This window comes from Cervus canadensis, chromosome 7 (assembly GCF_019320065.1).
Source record: "Cervus canadensis isolate Bull #8, Minnesota chromosome 7, ASM1932006v1, whole genome shotgun sequence".
Lineage (NCBI taxonomy): Eukaryota > Metazoa > Chordata > Mammalia > Artiodactyla > Cervidae > Cervus > Cervus canadensis.
In genome coordinates, this window is record NC_057392.1 from 59,020,699 (window position 1) to 59,038,548 (window position 17,850).

Here is a 17,850-nt window from a genome sequence, read left to right on the forward strand (position 1 = left end):
GCAGGAAATTAATATTAATACTACTAACTAATCTGAGTCTAATATAGAATGTATACATTTGTAAAGCCTTATAAATTTCAGGCTGTAGCTTTTAGTCATCTATATATACTTAACTGGCACAGAGTACATATCATGAGGAGTAGTCAAAATAGTGGGTATCCAATCCCCATAAACCAGAGAGCCTAGTCTAGCATTGAAAAATTCTAAATAGAGATTTGAATCTGGTACTGTATCCTCTTCTTTATCAGTACTTGTGTGCTATGCAGGTTGGACTACTAGGCACTGTACTTGCTGGAGACTGGGAATGCATCCAGTGAGCAAGATCACAGTTTCCTGGTCTCAGTTATGTTCCAGATGATTTTGTAAAAATTACAAGTCTGTTTTCTTTTGCATTTAATGGCAAATTTCTAGACATGTGGAAATCTTTACATATGTCTTTAAAGACTACACATTTAATTGTGCATAAATACTAATGCACTTAAATGTTTTCAAATAGAAATGTCATGTTTAAAGAAACTCTACAAATGTTTAATTTCAGAAAAGCACCCTTATGTAAAATACTCATGCCATAATTTGTCTGTTCCTCAGATTTGTGTCTACTTAATTTTCCTAATGAGGCCGGTATCTTGTCCTGTGACCTTTATACTTTAACTTTAGCCCCCTACCCTTTTTTCTTTGTGGAATGTTTTCTATATAAAATTTGGTGCCAATATAATTTATATATCTCAAATCTATTCTGTACCTCATTTGTCAACCAAGTACCTGTTTTGTGAAGACCAATTGGATGAATCAGACATGTACTTTGACTTCAAATTTAGTTTAGTTGGGGAGCAAACATTACACACATTTAATAAACACTGAAAGGGCTGAGTTGTCTTTAGAGGACATTGGAGGTTCTGTAGGTGGGAGTACTTTTCTCATTAGTTCAGGGATCTGGGAAAGCATTTTGATGTGCCCTCAGACAAATGTTATTCCCATTTTACAGACAAGAAAGTGAAGTCTGAGATGAATAGAGTGTGGTAGCGTGGCATTTGTAATTAGACTGGGTTTGAATCCCAGCTCTGCCACTCATTTGTGATTTCTGGGACTTACTACTTTACCTCTCTGAACCTGTTCCTCAATATAAAGTTGTGATAACATACCTATTTCTGACTTGCAATGCAAATGTTTAGAGAGCTTTTAGCATAGTAGGAAGCATAAGATGGAAGTGTTGGTTTCTGTTCAGTCATCAAAATCCTGTCGAGCCACCGCAGGATGTAATTATCATGCCCCAATACTTTTATTCTCTTTTGGTTAAAATGAAAGAAAACCAAGTCATCAGGTATATAGTATGCTGCTGCTGCTGCTAAGTTGCTTCAGTCGTGTCCGACTCTGTGCGACCCCATAGACGGCAGCCCACCAGGTTCCCCCGTCCCTGGGATTCTCCAGGCAAGAACCCTGGAGTGGGTTGCCCTTTCCTTCTCCAATGCATGAAAGTAAAAAGTGAAAGTGAAGTCGCTCAGTCATGTCCGACTCTTCTCGACCCCATGGACTGCAGCCTACCAGGCTCCTCCGTCCATGGGATTTTTCAGGCAAGAGTACTGGAGTGGGGTGCCATTGCCTTCTCCAGTATATAGTATATTTAATGAGAAATGTGGAGAAAAAAATACTATTGACAGAATTGTGGTAGAAAATAAAAAGTACTGGCCTTATTGCCTTTGAAAGATGAAGATTGCTAAAGAATATTTGTCAATTAACATGGACACAAGGGAGCAAAAATATTGACTAGATTTTGTTAAGGATTTTGTTAGAGACTTGCATGTTCTGAATCTTTCTTAAAAATGGAATTTCTAACTAGTTATTGGCAGGAAGCTTTTCTAATTTTCTGATTTTCAAAAGTTTGTTTGCTGCTAAATATACCCTTTGTCTTGAGACGGAAAAGATCAGTGAAGTATTTATTGTAGGAAGTAGCATATGTAAAAATGTTTGAATTTTTTTCCCTTGGAGTTGTGAATAGTTTTTTTTAATTTTTAAAAATTTGATTGAAGTATAGTTGATTTACAGTGTGTTAACTTCTTCTGTAGACCTAAGTGATTCAGTTATACATATATACTTTTACATATTCTTTTCCATTATGGTTTGTCACAGAATATTGAGTATACTTCCCTTTGCTATACAGTATGATCTTGTTGTTTATCCATCCTATATATAATAGTTTGCTCTGCTAATCCCAAACTCTTACTCCTTCCCTGCCCTACCTCTTACCCACTTGGCAACCACAAGTCTGTTCTTTATATCTGTGAGCCTGGTTATATTTCATAGGTAATGTTGATTTGTGTTGTATTTTAGATTCCACATGTTAGTGATGTCATATGGTATTTGTCTTTTTCTCACTTTGCCTAGTATGATAATCTTTAGGTCCATCCTTGTTGCTGAAAAATGGCATTATTCATTCTTTTTTACGGGTGAGTAATGCTCCACTATCCATATGTACCACATCTTCTTTATCCATTCATCTGTCAGTAGACATTTAGGTCGCTTTCATGTCTTGGCTATTTAAATAGTGCTGCTATGTACATGGTAATGCATATATCTTTTTGAATTATAGTGTTGTCTGGGTGCGCAGAAGTAGGATTGCTGGATCATATTACAACTCTAGCTTTTTTTGAGTGATCTTCATACTGGTTTCCATAGTGGCTGCACCAGTCTACATTCTCGTCTCCACACCCTCTCTAGCATTTTTTTATCTGTAGACTTTTTAATGATAGCCATTCTGACCAGTGTGAAACATTACTTTATTATAGTTTTGATTTGTATTTCTCTCATAATTAGCAGTGTTGAGCATGTTTTCATGTGTCTATTGGCCTTGTGTATTTCTCCTTTGGAAAAATGTCTATTTAGGACTTCTGCCCATTTTTCAATTGGGTTGTTTGTTTTTTTGATATTGTATGAACTGTTTGTATATTTTGGAAATTAAGCCCTTGTCCATCACATCATTTACAAATAGTTTCTCCCATTCTGTAGATTGTCTTTTTATGTTTATGGTGCCCTTTGCTGTGCAGAAGCTTTTAAGCTTGATTAGATCCCATTTGCTTATTTTTGTTTTTATTTCTATTGCCCTGAGAGTCTGACCTAAGAAAACATTGGTGTGATTTATGTGAGGGAATGTTCTGCCTATGATCTGGGAGTTTTATGGTATCATATCTTACATTTAAGTCTGTAAGCCATTTTGAGTTTATTTTTGTGCATGGTGTAAAGGTGTGTTCTAATTTCATTGACTTACATGCAGCTCTGCAACTTTGCCAGCACAGCTTGCTAAAGAGGCTGTTTCCTATTTTATATTCTAGCTTCCTTTGTTGAAGATTAATTGGTGTGTGGGTACCACCCCCACCTCTCTGTTTTGTTCCATTGAGCTCTATGTCTGTTTTTGGGCCAGTACTACCACACTGTTTTGATTACTGTGGCTTTGTAGTATTGTCTGAAGTCTGGAAGGATTACGTCTCCTGCTTTGTTCTTTTTCCTCAGGATTGCTTTGGCAATTCTGTCTTTTATGGTTCCATGTAAATTTTAGGATTATTTGTTCTAGTTCTGTGAAAAATGTCATGGGTAATGTGATAGGGATCTCATTAAATCTGTAGGTTGTTTTAGGTGGTATAGCCATTTAAATAGTATTAATTATTCCAAGCCTAGAGCATGGGATATCTTTCTATTTCTTTGTGTCATCTTTAATTCCCTTTATTAATATTTTGTAGTTCTGAGCATATATCTTTCACCTCCTTTGGTGAGGTTTTTATTATTTTTTATGTGATTTTAAAGGGCATTGTTTGTTTACAGTATCTGACATTTCATTGTTAGTGTAAAAAAGGCAACTGATTTCTGTATGTTAATCTTGTGTCCTGCTACCTTAACTGAATTCATTTATCAGTTCTAGTAGTTTTTGTGTGGAGTCTTTAGGATTTTCTATTGATAGATATAGTAGCTTGTCGTCTGCGTTATAATGACAGTTTTACCTCTTCCCTACCAACTTGAATACCTTTTATTTGTTTTTATGGTCTGATGCTGTGGCTTGGGCTTCCAATACCATGTTGAAGAGAAGTGTTAAGAGTGGGCATCCTGGTCTTGTTCCAGATTTTAGCAGGAAGGCTTTCAGCTTTTCGCCATTGAGTACTATATTGGCTGTGGGTTTGTCATAAATAGCTTTTATTATGTTATGTTCCCTCTATACTCATTTTTGTAAGAGTTTTTATCACGAGTGGATGTTAAAATTTATCAAATGCTTTTTCTGTATCTATTGAGATGGTCATGTGGTTTTTGTCTTTTCTCTTATTGATGTGTGTCACATTGATTGATTTGCATATATTGAACCCTCCTTGTGACCTGGGGATGGTACACCAGCTTGGTCATGGTGTATGACTTTTTTTGTGTGTCATTGGATTCAGTTTGTTAATATTTTGTTGAGATTTTTTTGTGTCTATATTTATCAAAGATACTGACCTGTAATTTTCTTTTTTGGTAGTGTCTTTGCTTTTGGTATCCGGGTTATGGTGGCTTCATAGAATGTCTTTGGAAGTGTTCTTTCCTCTTCAGTGTTTGGGAAGAGTTTGAGAAGGAGCAGTATTAAGTTCTTCTTTGTATGTTTGGTAGAATTCCCCAGCTAAGCTATCTGGTCCTGGACTTTTGTTTCAGAGATTTTTCTTTAAATTTTATATTCTGTTTCATTTCTAGTGATTGTTCTGTTCAGATTATTTATTCTTGATTCAGTTTTGGTGGACTGTATGTTTCTAGAAAGTTGTCTGTTTTTTTCTAGATTGTCAAATTTCTTGGCATGTATTTGTTCATAGTATTCTCTTAATGGCTTTTTGTGTTTCTGTGGTATCAGTTATGATTTTTCCTCTTGTATTTCTTATTTTGTTTATTTGGATCTTCGCTCCTTTCTTCTTGGTGTGCCTGGCCAGAGATTTATCAGTGTTGTTTACCCTGTCAAAGAACCAGCTGTTTACTGTGTTGTTTTTTTTTCCCCTGTTATCACTATTTTATTTATTTCCTCTCTGATCTTTAATGTCTGTTTCCTTCTGCTAGCTTGAGGTTTTGTTTGTTCTTCTTTTTCACATTCTTTTGGGTGGTGGGTTAGGTTTGAGATTATTTGAGATTTTTCTTGTGTCTTAAGGCATTGTATTGCTATGAACTTCCCTCTAAGAGCTGCTTTTGCTGCATCCCATAGATTTTTTATGGTAGTGTTTATAAATAGTTTATCATTGGCTGGATTTGCATACCAATATTATGATAACCTGCTTGCTGTAACTTCATTGATTTAGCTTATCATTGATCTAAACTATACATAAACTGATTTCTCATGCTTAGTTAGGAGAGTATCTTCAGTCTCTTTCTTACAAAGTTGCAAGTGAAACAAAACAATCGCTAGTGCAGATTCATTTGGCATTTCATTTTGACTTATCTATAGTGTTCTGGCCAAAGTATTGGAGTTTCAGCTTCAGCATCCACCTCATGCGAAGAGTTGACTCATTGGAAAAGACCCTGATGCTGGGAGGGATTGGGGGCAGGAGGAAAAGGGGACGACAGAGGATGAGATGGCTGGATGGCATCACCGACTCGATGGACATGAGTTTGAGTAAACTCCGGGAGTTGGTGATGGACAGGGAGGCCTGGCGTGCTGCAGTTCATGGGGTAGCAAAGAGTCGGACACGACTGAGTGACTGAACTGAACTGATAGTGTTCTGGAGGGACAGGGAAGCCTGGTATGCTGCAGTCCGTGGGGTCACAAAGAGTTGGATAGGACTTAGCGACTGAACACCAATAGTGTTCTGGAGTATATCTCTTTGTATAAATTTTTGACGATTGCTCGGAGTACTACCGGAGAAGGCAATGGCACCCCACTCCAATACTCTTGCCTGGAAAATCCCATGGACTGAGGAGCCTGGTAGGTTGCAGTCCATGGGATCACGAAGAGTCGGACACGACTGAGTGACTTCACTTTCATTTTTCACTTTCCTTTATTGGAGAAGGAAATGGCAGCCCACTCCAGTGTTCTTGCCTGGAGAATCCCAGAGATAGCAGAGCCTGGTGGTGTGCTGTCTGTGGGGTCACACAGAGTCGGACACGACTGAAGCGACTTAGCAGCAGCAGCTGGGTACTACAGTCTGTGTATATCACTACCACAATCTATTTGTGGTATCATTTTACCAATTTGAGTGAAGTGAACCTTACCTCACTTTTTGCCCTATACCTTCTGCAGATTTTAATTGTCTTAAATATTTCCTCTGCATACATTTATGATTTTTGCTTCAACCAATAACCATGAGTTAGAAAATTCCAAGACAGAAGGACAGTCTATTGTATTTACACATAGTTTTTACTTTTTCCTTGATTTGTTCTTTCTGATGTTCCAAGATTTCCTCCTCCTGTCATTTCGTTGTGTAGAAAACTTCTCTTAACCATTCCTTTAGCCACTAGCCAGTTATGTCTGCTGTGATGGATTCTCAAGTTTTCTTTGTTCTGAGAGTGCTTTAATTTCCCTTTCATTTTTTTTCTTCCCTTCATTTCTGAAGGATATTTTCATTGGATATAAAACTCCAGGCTCAGTTCTTTCAGTGATTGAAAAATGTTGTGCCACTTTTTTTTTTTTGACCTCCATAGTCTCTGAAGAGAAATTCTTTGTTGTTCAAGTAGCTTTTCCCCTTACAGGTAAGATGTCGTTTTCTAGTACCACTTTCTAGACCTTTTCCTTTGTCTTTAGTTTCAGAAGTTTGTCTGTATGTCTCGTCATGGACAGCTGTGTTTATCTTGTTGTGGTTCACTCAGTTTCTTGAATATTTAGGTTTATGTCTTTTGGGAGTTGGTCAGCCGTTTCTTCAGATACCTTTTCTGCCTTGCCCTTTTTCTTCTCTCTTTCTGGGACTCTGACATGATGTTAGATAGTTTATTATCCCTAAAACCCCAGTAACTTTTTTTAAAGTCTTATTTTTTCTCTGTGGTTCAGATTGGGTAATTGCTATTCTGTCTCAAGTTAACTGATTATTTTCTGTCCTTTCCATTCTTCTTGAACCATTCATTTTTATTTAGGTTATTACAGTTTTTAGTTTTCGTTTTTCTTGATATCTTCTATTTCTTTGAGCCTTTCTATTTCTATGCTATTTTTTTTTAACTTGTTTAAAGCATGTTTGTGATTGCTGGTTGAACCACTTTTATGATGGCTGCTTTAAAATGCTTGTTGAATAATTCTAACATCTGTGTCATCTTGATGGTTGGTATCTACTGATTATCTTTTCTCATTCGAGTTAGATTTTTCTGGTTCTTGGTATAATGGGTGACTTTAATTTTAATGTAATTTAATTTATTGTTTTGGCCAGGCCGTGCTACTTAGGAGATCTTAGATCCGTGGCTAGAAATTGAACCTGGGCCCTGGCACTGAAAGTGCGTCCTAACCACTGGACCTGCAGGGAGTTCCCTGATAAGTGGTTTCTAAGTGAAACCTGGACATTTTGGATATTACATTATGAGACTTTAATCTTAATTAAATCTGTTTGGCAGGCCTCCTCTGACAGTGCTCTGATCACTACTGCCGGGTGAGGTTGGTAGTCCAGATTCCCCACTCCAGCTCCTTTGACAGTGGCGGGGAATGGCTCTTGCTGCTGCAGGGTGTGGAGTTCGAGCTCCTCAGTAGACCTCTGCTAATACCCCTTTGCCTAGGAGGAGCAAGCGTGCCTTGTTACTGCTGCGTGAGTGACCTCCACTGACACCACCCTGTCAGAGGGTGGGGTGCCTTGTTAGTCTTTAAGAATGGAAGTCCAGGCTCTACTCAGCTTTTGCTGATGGGGATCAGGTAATGATTGTTTCTGTAGTATTTGTCTGGAGTAGAGTGGTTGTTGTCTGAAAACTTTTCTGTCTTGCTAGAATGCTTTCTTGGTCCTTTGGCTAGAGTGAGCATTTTTGGGTACAGACCTATTTTGTCTGAGTTCATTGGTGTTTCCATGTTGTGAACTTCGCCAGGGCCCAGTCTGAGCATCATGAGGCCAAAAGAAAACTCATCACTATGTTGTTCGTTGGCTCCTAAGGTTCCTAGCTGGGCTGCTTTCCTTTCTCAGCTTTTCAGAATTGTCTTTTGTTGTACATATACCACCTGGGATTTTTAGCAGTATGTAGCTTGCAGAAGCAAAAGGCTTCTTAAAGCAAATTCACTTAAAATTCATAGTTTAAAAAAACACATAAAAAGCTTTTGTATGATAACATACATGAAGATTAAATAAAGAAAAGTACTTATGAAAATTTGTTTGCTAATTAATAATGAGTTGACCTTTATGCATAACTTATAGGCTATATAATCAAGTTATGAGTGGAGAATAAAGGATCCTTACCTCTAACCAAGGAGGCAGACCTCTAGGGTCTACATAGGTTTGAATTCATGACTCCCTAAAAGATTTGTTTTGGCTAGAAGTTCAACATCTGCCCCCATAATCTATTAGCTTGGTGGTGGTTTAGTCACTAAGTCATGTCCGACTTTAACGACCCCATGGACTGTAGCCCGCCAGGCTTCTCTTTCCATGGGATTCTCCAGGCAAGAATACTAGAGTGGGTAGCCATTTCCTTCTCCAGTCTATCAGCATATACTGTATTAAAAAGAGTGGATGTCAGTGTCACTGAGAATTTGAAAGTTAAAGAGTAACCCCTCACCTTTCATGCTTTATAGCAGATATGTAACTTCTGTATCCTAGATTTTTAAATAAAACCTTAAAAAGTCAACAAAACTCAGAAGAAATCAGGTTGAGACCTTATTTTCTGAGAGAGGAAAAAACCAGTAAAATTAAACTTTCTCTCCAGTGAAACAAACATAACTTGGTTAGCTGAATTTAAAGATGAGCATTAAAATCCTATACCATCTAAGTTGCTTCTCCATTGTTGTTTGTTCAGTTGCTCAGTCATGTCTGACTCTTTGCAGTTCCATGAACAGTAGCACACCAGGCTTCCCTGTCCTTCACAGTCTCCCAGAGTTTGCTCACTCATGTCTACTGAGTCGGTGATGCTGCCTCTGTCGCCACCTTCTCCTGCCCTCAATCTTTCCCAGCATCAGGGTCTTTACCAGTGATTTCACTCTTCATCAGGGGGCCAGAGTGTTAGAGCTTCAGTATCAGTCCTTCCAGTGAATATTCAGGATTGATTTCCTTTAGGACTGACTGGTTTGATCTCTTTGCAGTCCAAGGAACTCTCAAAGAGTCTTCTCCAATACCATAGTTCAAAAGTATCAGTTCTTCGGTGCTCAGCTTTCTTGTGGTCCAACTCTCACATCCATACATGACTGCTGGAAAAACCATAGCTTTGAATAGATGGACCTTTGTCAGCAAAGTGATGTCTGTGCTTTTCAGTATGCTGTCATTCAGGTTGGTCATAGCTTTCCTTCCAAGGAGCAAGCGTCTTTTAATTTCATGGCCGCAGTCACCATCTACAGTGATTTTGGAGCCCAAGAAATTAAAATCTGACACTGTTTCCATTCTTTCCCCATCTGTGTGATGGGACCAGATGCCATGATCATAGTTCTTTGAATGTTGAATTTTAAACCAGCCTTTTCACTCTCTTTCACTTTCATCAAGAGGCGCTTCAGTTCCTCTTCGCTTTTTGCCATAAGGGTGGTGTCATCTGCATATCTGAGGTTATTGATATTTCTCCCGGCAATCTTGATTCCAGCTTGTGCTTCATCCAGTCTAGCATTTTGCATGACATACTCTACATATAAGTTAAATAAGCTGGGTGACAGTATACAGCCTTGACGTACTCTTTCCCAATTTGAAACCAGTCTGTTGTTCAATGTCCATTTCTAACTGTTGGTTCTTGGTCTGCATACAAGTTTCTCAGGAGGCAGGTAAGGTGGTCTGCCTTAAAGAGATTCCCATCTCTTTAAATTTAAGAAAATTTAAGAATTTTCCACAGTTCATTGTGATCCACACAAAGGCTTTAGCATAGTCAGTGAAGCAGAAGTAGATGTTTTTTTGGAATTCCCTTGCTTTTTCTATGATCCAGTGGATGTTTGCAATTTGATCTCTGGTTCCTCTGCCTTTTCTAAATCCATCTTGTACATCTGGAAATTCTCAGTTCATGTACTATTGAAGCCTAGCTTGAAGTATTTTGAGCGTTACCTTGCTAGCCTGTGAAATGAGTGCAATTGTGCAGTAGTTTGAACAGTTTTTGGCATTGCCCTTCTTTGGGATTGGAATGAAAATGGACCTTTTCCAGTCCTGTGGCCACTGCTGAGTTTCCCAAATTTTCTGGCATATTGAGTACAGCACTTTAATAGCATCGTCTTTTAGGATTTGAAATAGCTCAGCTGGAATTCCATCACCTCCACTAGCTTTGGTTTGTAGTAATGCACACTTGACTTTGCACTCCAGGATGTCTGGCTGTAGGTTAGTATCACACCTTCATGGTTTCGTGGGTCATTAAGACCTTATTTGTACAGTTCTTCTGTGTATTCTTGCCACCTTTTCTTAATATTTTCTGCTTCTGTTAGGTCTGTACCATTTCTGTCCTTTATTGTGCCCGTTTTCTATGAAATGTTCCCTTGGTATCTATAATTTTCTTGAAGAGATTTCTAGTCTTTCCCATTCTGTTTTCCTTTGTTTCTTGGCATTGTTCACTTAAGAAGACTTTACCCCTCCTTGCTATTCTTTGGAATTCTGCATTCAGATGGGTGTATCTTACCTTTTCTCCTTTGCCTTTTGCTTCTCTACCTAGTTGTTTGTAAGCCCTCAGCAACCATTTTGCCTTTTTGCATTTCTTTTTCTTGGAGGTGATTTTGGTCACCGCCTCCTTCCATAGTTCTTAAGGCACTCTACCTACCAGACCTAATTCCTTGAATCTATTTGTCACTTCCACTGTTAATCATAAGGGAGTTGATTTAGGTCATACCTGAATGGTCTAGTGGTTTTCCCTACTTTCTTCAATATAAGTCTGTATTTTGCAATAAGGAGCTCATGATCTGGGCCAACTTCTGGTTTTGTTTTTGTTGACTGTATAGAGCTGCTCAATCTTTGGCTGCAAAGAATGTAATCAGTCCAATTTCTGTATTGACCATCTTGTGATGTCCATGTGTAGAGTTGTCTCTGGTGTTGGAAAAGGGTGTTTTCTATGACCAGTGCATTCTCTTGGTAAAACTCTATTAGCCTTTGCTCTGCTTCATTTTGTACTCCAAGGCCAAACTTGGCTGTTACCCCAGGTGTCTTTTGACTTCCTATGTTTGCATTCCAGGCCCCTATGATGAAAAGAACATCTTTTTTTGGTGTTAGTTCTAGAACTAACACCAAACAGTCTTCATAGAACTGTCCAGTTTCATCTTCTTCAGCATTAGTGGTTGGGGCACAGACTTGGATAATTGTGGTGTTGAATGGTTTGCCTTGAAAATGAATGGAGATCATTCTGTTGTTTTTGTTATTGCACCCAAGTACTGCATTTCGGACTCTTTGATTGACTGTGAGGACTACTCCATTTCTTCTGAGGGATTCTTCCTTCTCCATTGATGATGATTTTCTCCATCTAAAGTGCTCATTGTTTTTGTTTAGTTGCTAAGTCTTGTCCAACTCCTTTGCGATCCCATGGACTGTAGCCCTCCAGGCTCCTCTATCCATGGGATTTCCCAGGGAAGAATACTAGAGTGGGTTGCCGTTTCCTTGCCAGGGGAATCTTCCCAACCCAGGGACTGAATGCAGGACACCTGCATTGCAGGCCTTTTGCAGTTCCAGCGGATTCTTTACTACTGAGCCACCTTTCTGGAAAGCCTAAAGTGCTCATTACAGAAATTTAAATATTAAAGAAAATTCTTAATAGCCATTCTATGTAAAGCCAGTTTGTTTGAGACTAACTTATTGGACTTATTATTTTAAAGATAGGCAGTCCCATTATCCTTCTAAAATTTTCTTAAAGTGACCTTTATCTACACAAATTTAGAAGTATTTATGTGTTTGAATAAGTGGCAACTTGCTTTTTATTTTTTTAAATGACATTTTATTATATTTTTTGATCGTACTGCACAGCTTGTGAGATCTTAGTTCCACAACTAGGGATCAAACCCTGGCCCCTGGCAGTAGAAGCATAGAGTCTTAACCACCAGGCCACCAGGGAATTCCCACAACTTGCTGTTTAGACAAATGTATGGCCTACTTTATTTTCACCTTTTTTAGTCAGAGGCTTTTAATGAAAATGGAGCCCCCCCCCCCCTTAAAAAAAAAAAAAACAATGGGCTGTCAAATGGTCCAGCTTTTAGGAGAGCAAAGAGACAGGACAACTATATGCAATAAGTGGGGGGAAACAGCTACAAGGGCACTAGTGGAACAGTTAACAAAACTGGAATATGTTCTATAGATTAATGAAAACATTGTATCAATATAAAATTTCTTGAAATTGAGAACTATTTTGTAGGATATATTAATATAAGGAAGTATACACTGAAGTATTTAGGAGTAAAAGGGTCTCATATATGCCACCTACTCTCAAATGTTTCAGGATAAAAAAGTATTGTATAGAGAGAAAATAAGTGAAATGTGGCAGAATGTTAAAAATTAAATCTAGTTCAGGAGTATTTTGAAGTTTTCTTCTAAGTGAAACACAGACCTTAATGTAAAACCTAAGATAAAAACGTTTAGGAGAAAACACAGGAAAAAACTCATTGTGATCTTACATTAGACAAAGACTTCATAGTTGAGACACCACAAAGCGGGACCCATAAGAAAACAAATGATAAACAGGCTTCATGTAAGCTAAAAATTTACACTCTTCCAAAGGCAGTGTTAAAAGATAAGATAACATGCTAAAAGAAAATATTTGCCTGTCAGAAATCTGATAAAAGATGTGTGTCAGACTATATAACGAAATTATAGAATGGACAAAAGTTTAAACAGATGCTTCGAAGAAGATATATGAATAGCAAATAACCACATGAAAAGATGAACATCATTAGTCATTAGGAAAAGGAAAATAAAAACCATACTGAGATATCATTATATCTCAAAGATGATCAGTCTTAAGGTGCTGGTGAGGAGGACATGGAGAAACTAGAAATCTCATATAATGCTGATAGAGTAAAACACTAATACCACTTTGAAAAGTTTGGCAGTTGCCAAACTTCCCATCATAGCTGATCATACTTTTTTGCTTTTACTTATTTTAGTCTTACATGCCAATCTGTCAGCTCCATTAAAGCAGGAGTTGTTGACTTTATTCCCTCTGTATCCTCAGCGTCTAGCATAGGGCCCAACTGTTTGAATGAATCATGATCTTGAGATTTAATGTAAACAAGGGATTATGATCCAGTTTCTCAGTTATTGTACCATCCAGAGAAATTGAGAACATGTGTGACATTAAGAAAGTTTAGTTAAATTATCATAATTTATCAAGCAGGTATTTCATAGCCATCATCAATTTAAATTATGAAGATTTGTAGCAATGTGGAAAAACACAATAGATGATAAAACTATAGCGATTATAATTCCAGTTATAACAAGAGATGGTTGACTTACTCATCATAAGGTTGTGAAGTTTCGATTATTTTTATTCTGAGATACAAGGTTGTGAAGGAAAAGTGCTTCTCAAGCCGACAGATGCATGTGTGTCCCTGGGAGGATTCTGTGAGGGGTGGGTCATGGAGAGCCATGGGATAAATTTGGCATGCTTTCCTGGAGCAGAACATTTGTCAAATTCTTTTAAGGAAAATATTTAGTGTTGTTATGAAGTAGGATGCAAAGTTCACATGAGTTATGATAAAGCATTAAATTTGGGAGGAATTTCACACACGTGAGTATTTGGGAGAATTCATGCTCACTCGCTGATAGAAGGAGTTCTGTTGAGGTTTGAGAAGTGCATTTTTAGTCACTGAATACAGTGATGCATGTGACACAGGTAACACTGTTCCTGAAGCTTGTCAAGTGCCGACACGCTGGTTGTTACATCTTACTGCCTGTAGTTTAGTCCTTGCCAGGTGGTTACTGTATCATGGACTTGGAGCCCTTTTGCTTGTTATTTTGTACATTAGTAATGGAAAGCTGTTTAACTATGTGCTCCCCTAGAAATGTATGGCTTATAAGTGTTCTGGAAGAAGTATTTCTGCTTTAGACTCTGTAGTCCTAAACAGTTGCACAGTGAGAGTTTCACATTTTCCCCTATGTGTTGGTTTGCAGTCTGGTGCAATCATGACTGTCCTTGCAGCCGTCTGCACTAAGATCCCAGAAGGGAGACTCGCCATCATCTTCCTTCCAATGTTCACGTTCACAGCAGGGAATGTGAGTACTTTTATGACGTGAAGTGCTGGGGACAGGGTGATATTTTTACATTGACTGAATTCTTGACGTTAAATTAGAAATGTCAATGCTGGAACAATCAAAGTTGTATCAGTTCTGTTCTCTCTTCTGGCTTTCAGGCCCTAAAAGCCATTATTGCCATGGATACAGCAGGAATGATCCTGGGATGGAAATTTTTTGATCATGCAGCACATCTCGGGGGAGCTCTCTTTGGAATGTAAGTCTGAGTATGACTGACTGACATTTCTCAGGCCCTCTCCTTCCCTACCCCTGAAGAAGGCAGAGTAGAGTAAGGCAGTTAGTTCAGGTATGGAAGCAGGGCAGGTAGCATTGCGAGGGCAAGGAAATCGCAGTGTGGTTTGCTTTGGTCTTGAGCCGCTTCACATGTGCGATGGGAATGGGGGCCTCTTGGCCCTTCTCTGCCTTGGTCATTTGTGCCTTTACCCTACCCTTAACCTCGTATCACCCCAACTCATGACCTGTCACAGTTCCTGGTCCTCCTGCGGTGAGTGTGCTGGTGCCCACAGCATGAATGGAGTAGAGGCCAGACGTCATCCATGAGCGTTGACTGCTTACTGAGCATCTGTACCCAGATCCAAAGCCTTCCCGCCCGTCACACCATAGTGATTACAGTTGTCTTGTGGTTCAGGCCCAAAACATAGCAGTGCTGTAGCGACGCCACCGTAGAACTTCAGACAGATGAGAAGCCCTTCAGCAGACCTGGTGTCTGTCTGGTGTGCTGGATCCATGACGGCCCCTGTTTTGTTGCATACCTGTTACCTTTGGCCTTTATTTGATTTTTACTTTATTTCACGACAATGGGAAAACTTAGTTGTTTTTTTTTTAATTTAAAAAAAAAGAAAAATCTATTCTTAGTGGAGCAGTTTTGCCCAGTAGGCGGTGGAACTAAATGCCATTATGCCATTTATAATTTTCAGTGATGATTAAAGAATAGCATGTGTGAGTTCGAGCTTTAACAGCAGCACATTATAAATAGTAGAAACTGACCTGATATTACAGTATGAGAAACATAGAGTGATGAGAGGGGTTCTGTTTTATGAACTCTAAATTTACCTGTATACTTAAATGTATACTTAAAGGAGCTTTTCCTCAGCAGTTTTTTATTTTTCTCAACTATAATTAGATGACCTTTTTCTGTTCTGAAAACTGGATCAGGTGCATTTTAAAGTCCAGGATCTGAAAGGCAGAGGAATCCTTTCTTTTTGCAGCTCCTTTCATTTACTCGATCTCAGTCATATCCAGAATTCATCTTTTCTGGCATCTTTAATCTAGATTGAGAAATATTTACAAAATGGGACAGATTCTATTAGTAACCTTCTACACGTTTCTTTGACTTTATGTCCCTGGAGCACATTTTATGGTCTTCACCTTGTACTGCTATAGTAACGATAGCTAATGTATATTGAATATTTGCTATGTGCCTAAGCTAAGGTCTAATTTAATACTCTTAAAATCCTGTGAGGTATTCCAGCTTTTAGAAAGGAAGCTGTTGAAAGGAGGAATTGTCCAAGGTCACACAGCAAGTCATTGCAGAGCTGGTGTTTCAGACTGAGCACTAGACTGTGAGACTGCTGCCAAAAAGAGGCAGAAGTTAGTTAGAAATACTTTCCTAATTTTAATTTAACCAAGTGACCAGTTACATTTGAACTTACAAGTATAATCTAAACAATGTACCCATAAGATTAAAGTATTTCTCTTTGCTTGAAATAAGGTTAAAATGATTTGAGAAGACAACTTTATTAATGGAAAGTCCTGATAAGTGTTTTGTTTCTTGTAAGAGTTTTATAATTGCATTTGAATCTTAGGGTGGTGGTCTTTTTGTTTTAAGTTCACCAGAGGACTTCACACTAAACCGAAAATAATTTTGTTACATGCCTATTAATGAATTTGTATGTTTTTAAAGCACCTTTTTCTTTCTGTAAATTTGCTGATTATTTTTCAGAATTTTAATGGTGACTGTGTGTTTTCATGATTAAATTTTAACTATATTTAATGAGTATTAAGGTTCAGGTACAGTTTAAGCCCTTTGTAATAATAAAAAAAAAAAATACATGTTCCAAACATTAAAAAAAGTGTTAAAAAAGTAAACTGCTATTCTGATACTAAATTGAATAGAGCATTTTTCCCTGTTAGGTGACTGAGATGGAAAGATCAACAAAATCTGGTTTCTGCCCCAGGGAATGAAATTTGGGGGAGCCAGGGCAAAAATAATAGTTTCAATAACAAAAGCTTTTAATCATAGCCATTCCAAGTCAATCCCCTCTCCACATCTTCCTGCCACCCGTGAGAGGAGGCAGGTGCCTGTGTGTGCCCCACACAGCCTGTGCTGCCCTCAGGTCAGGGGCTTGGTCGTGCAGACCCTGGGCCTGGGGGCCTCTCAGTTGTCACTCCTGTGTGTTCCTCAGCTTAAGCAGGTGCTCCCTGGATGCTGAGGTATAGCCCCGTGGTCAGAGCACAGGTTACAGAGCCAGATTTGGGGTCTAGTCTCAGGTCTGGTGCTTCCTGCTTGTGTAGCCTGAGCAGGTTCAGTTGCTGCACCTCTCGGTGTTTGAGCTTCCTCAGCTCATTGCTTCAGGCTGCTTTTAAAAGGCGTCATTTAACAGGAAAATGGGGATGGAAGCTGGCAGAATTTGGATCCTTTTATGTAGCCAGGCAGAAGTTGATGAGGGGCATGTAAATATCAATTTACATCATTAAATAGCCATCATTATTAGTAAATTCTAACTCTTGACATTTCTTACACTTGACATAATAAAGAGTCCAGATTTAGAATCAGTCTGACCTGTGAGTGAGTCCTTGATTGACCACTTAGAAGCTGGTAGCGTTTAGGCAAATGACTTTCTTTCAAAATCGGTTTCTTCATGTTTGTAAATGGGAAAAGTGATAGTATTTGACTTGCAGGGTTGTGGTGAATTAAAAGTAGTATGTGTGTGGTACTTTTGGAGCAGTCACGTTTGGTTCCATTCTACTTCCATCTTTTATATAGTCTGTATATTAAAGGTAAGTCTGATCTATGTTAAGTAATCAACTATTTTAATATGTTGGATAGCAAGTGACAATGGCATTCAGTTTTTAAAATGTCAACTTGGTATCATCATGGTTCTTGTTACTTGTATGTCATACTGTTTGAATGTTGGACCTGGTTTTTTGTTCTTCTCCCCAGATGGTATATTACTTACGGTCATGAACTCATTTGGAAGAACAGGGAGCCTCTAGTGAAAATTTGGCATGAAATGAGGACTAACAGCCCCAAAAAAGGAGGTGGCCCTAAGTAACTGGGGCTGGACAATACTGGCACGTCTGGTCTGTGCTGCCTGAAGGCCCAGGAATGCAGCGGCCCTGGAGTGACCACATCTTTGCTCCTGCCTGGAAGATACTCAGCATCTAGCTTTCCCAGTATTTTAAACTGTCCCCAGAACATGTCTCATTAGAAAGTGAATTATGACAAAGTTATGAAATAAAGGTTTATATCTCTATAGTTTGTAAACAGAGGGTGTGTGTCTCTTTTGAAGAGCACTAGTGGTGGCCTGGAATCTTGCTGTTCGTTGTTCTGTTT

The 17,850-nt window shown here is 38.6% G+C and overlaps 1 protein-coding gene across 1 annotated transcript in view; it reads left to right on the forward strand.

Annotated features, from left to right (window-relative positions):
• PARL (presenilin associated rhomboid like) overlaps nt 1–17,781 on the forward strand; it is a 54,551-nt gene extending 36,770 nt beyond the window's left edge. The window contains exons 8-10 of the mRNA XM_043473588.1: nt 14,154–14,255; nt 14,393–14,490; nt 17,458–17,781. Coding sequence (XP_043329523.1) covers nt 14,154–14,255; nt 14,393–14,490; nt 17,458–17,569 — 312 coding nt within the window. The 3' untranslated portion in view covers nt 17,570–17,781. The remainder of the gene's footprint in view (nt 1–14,153; nt 14,256–14,392; nt 14,491–17,457) is intronic.
• Nucleotides 17,782–17,850: the final 69 nt, after the last annotated feature.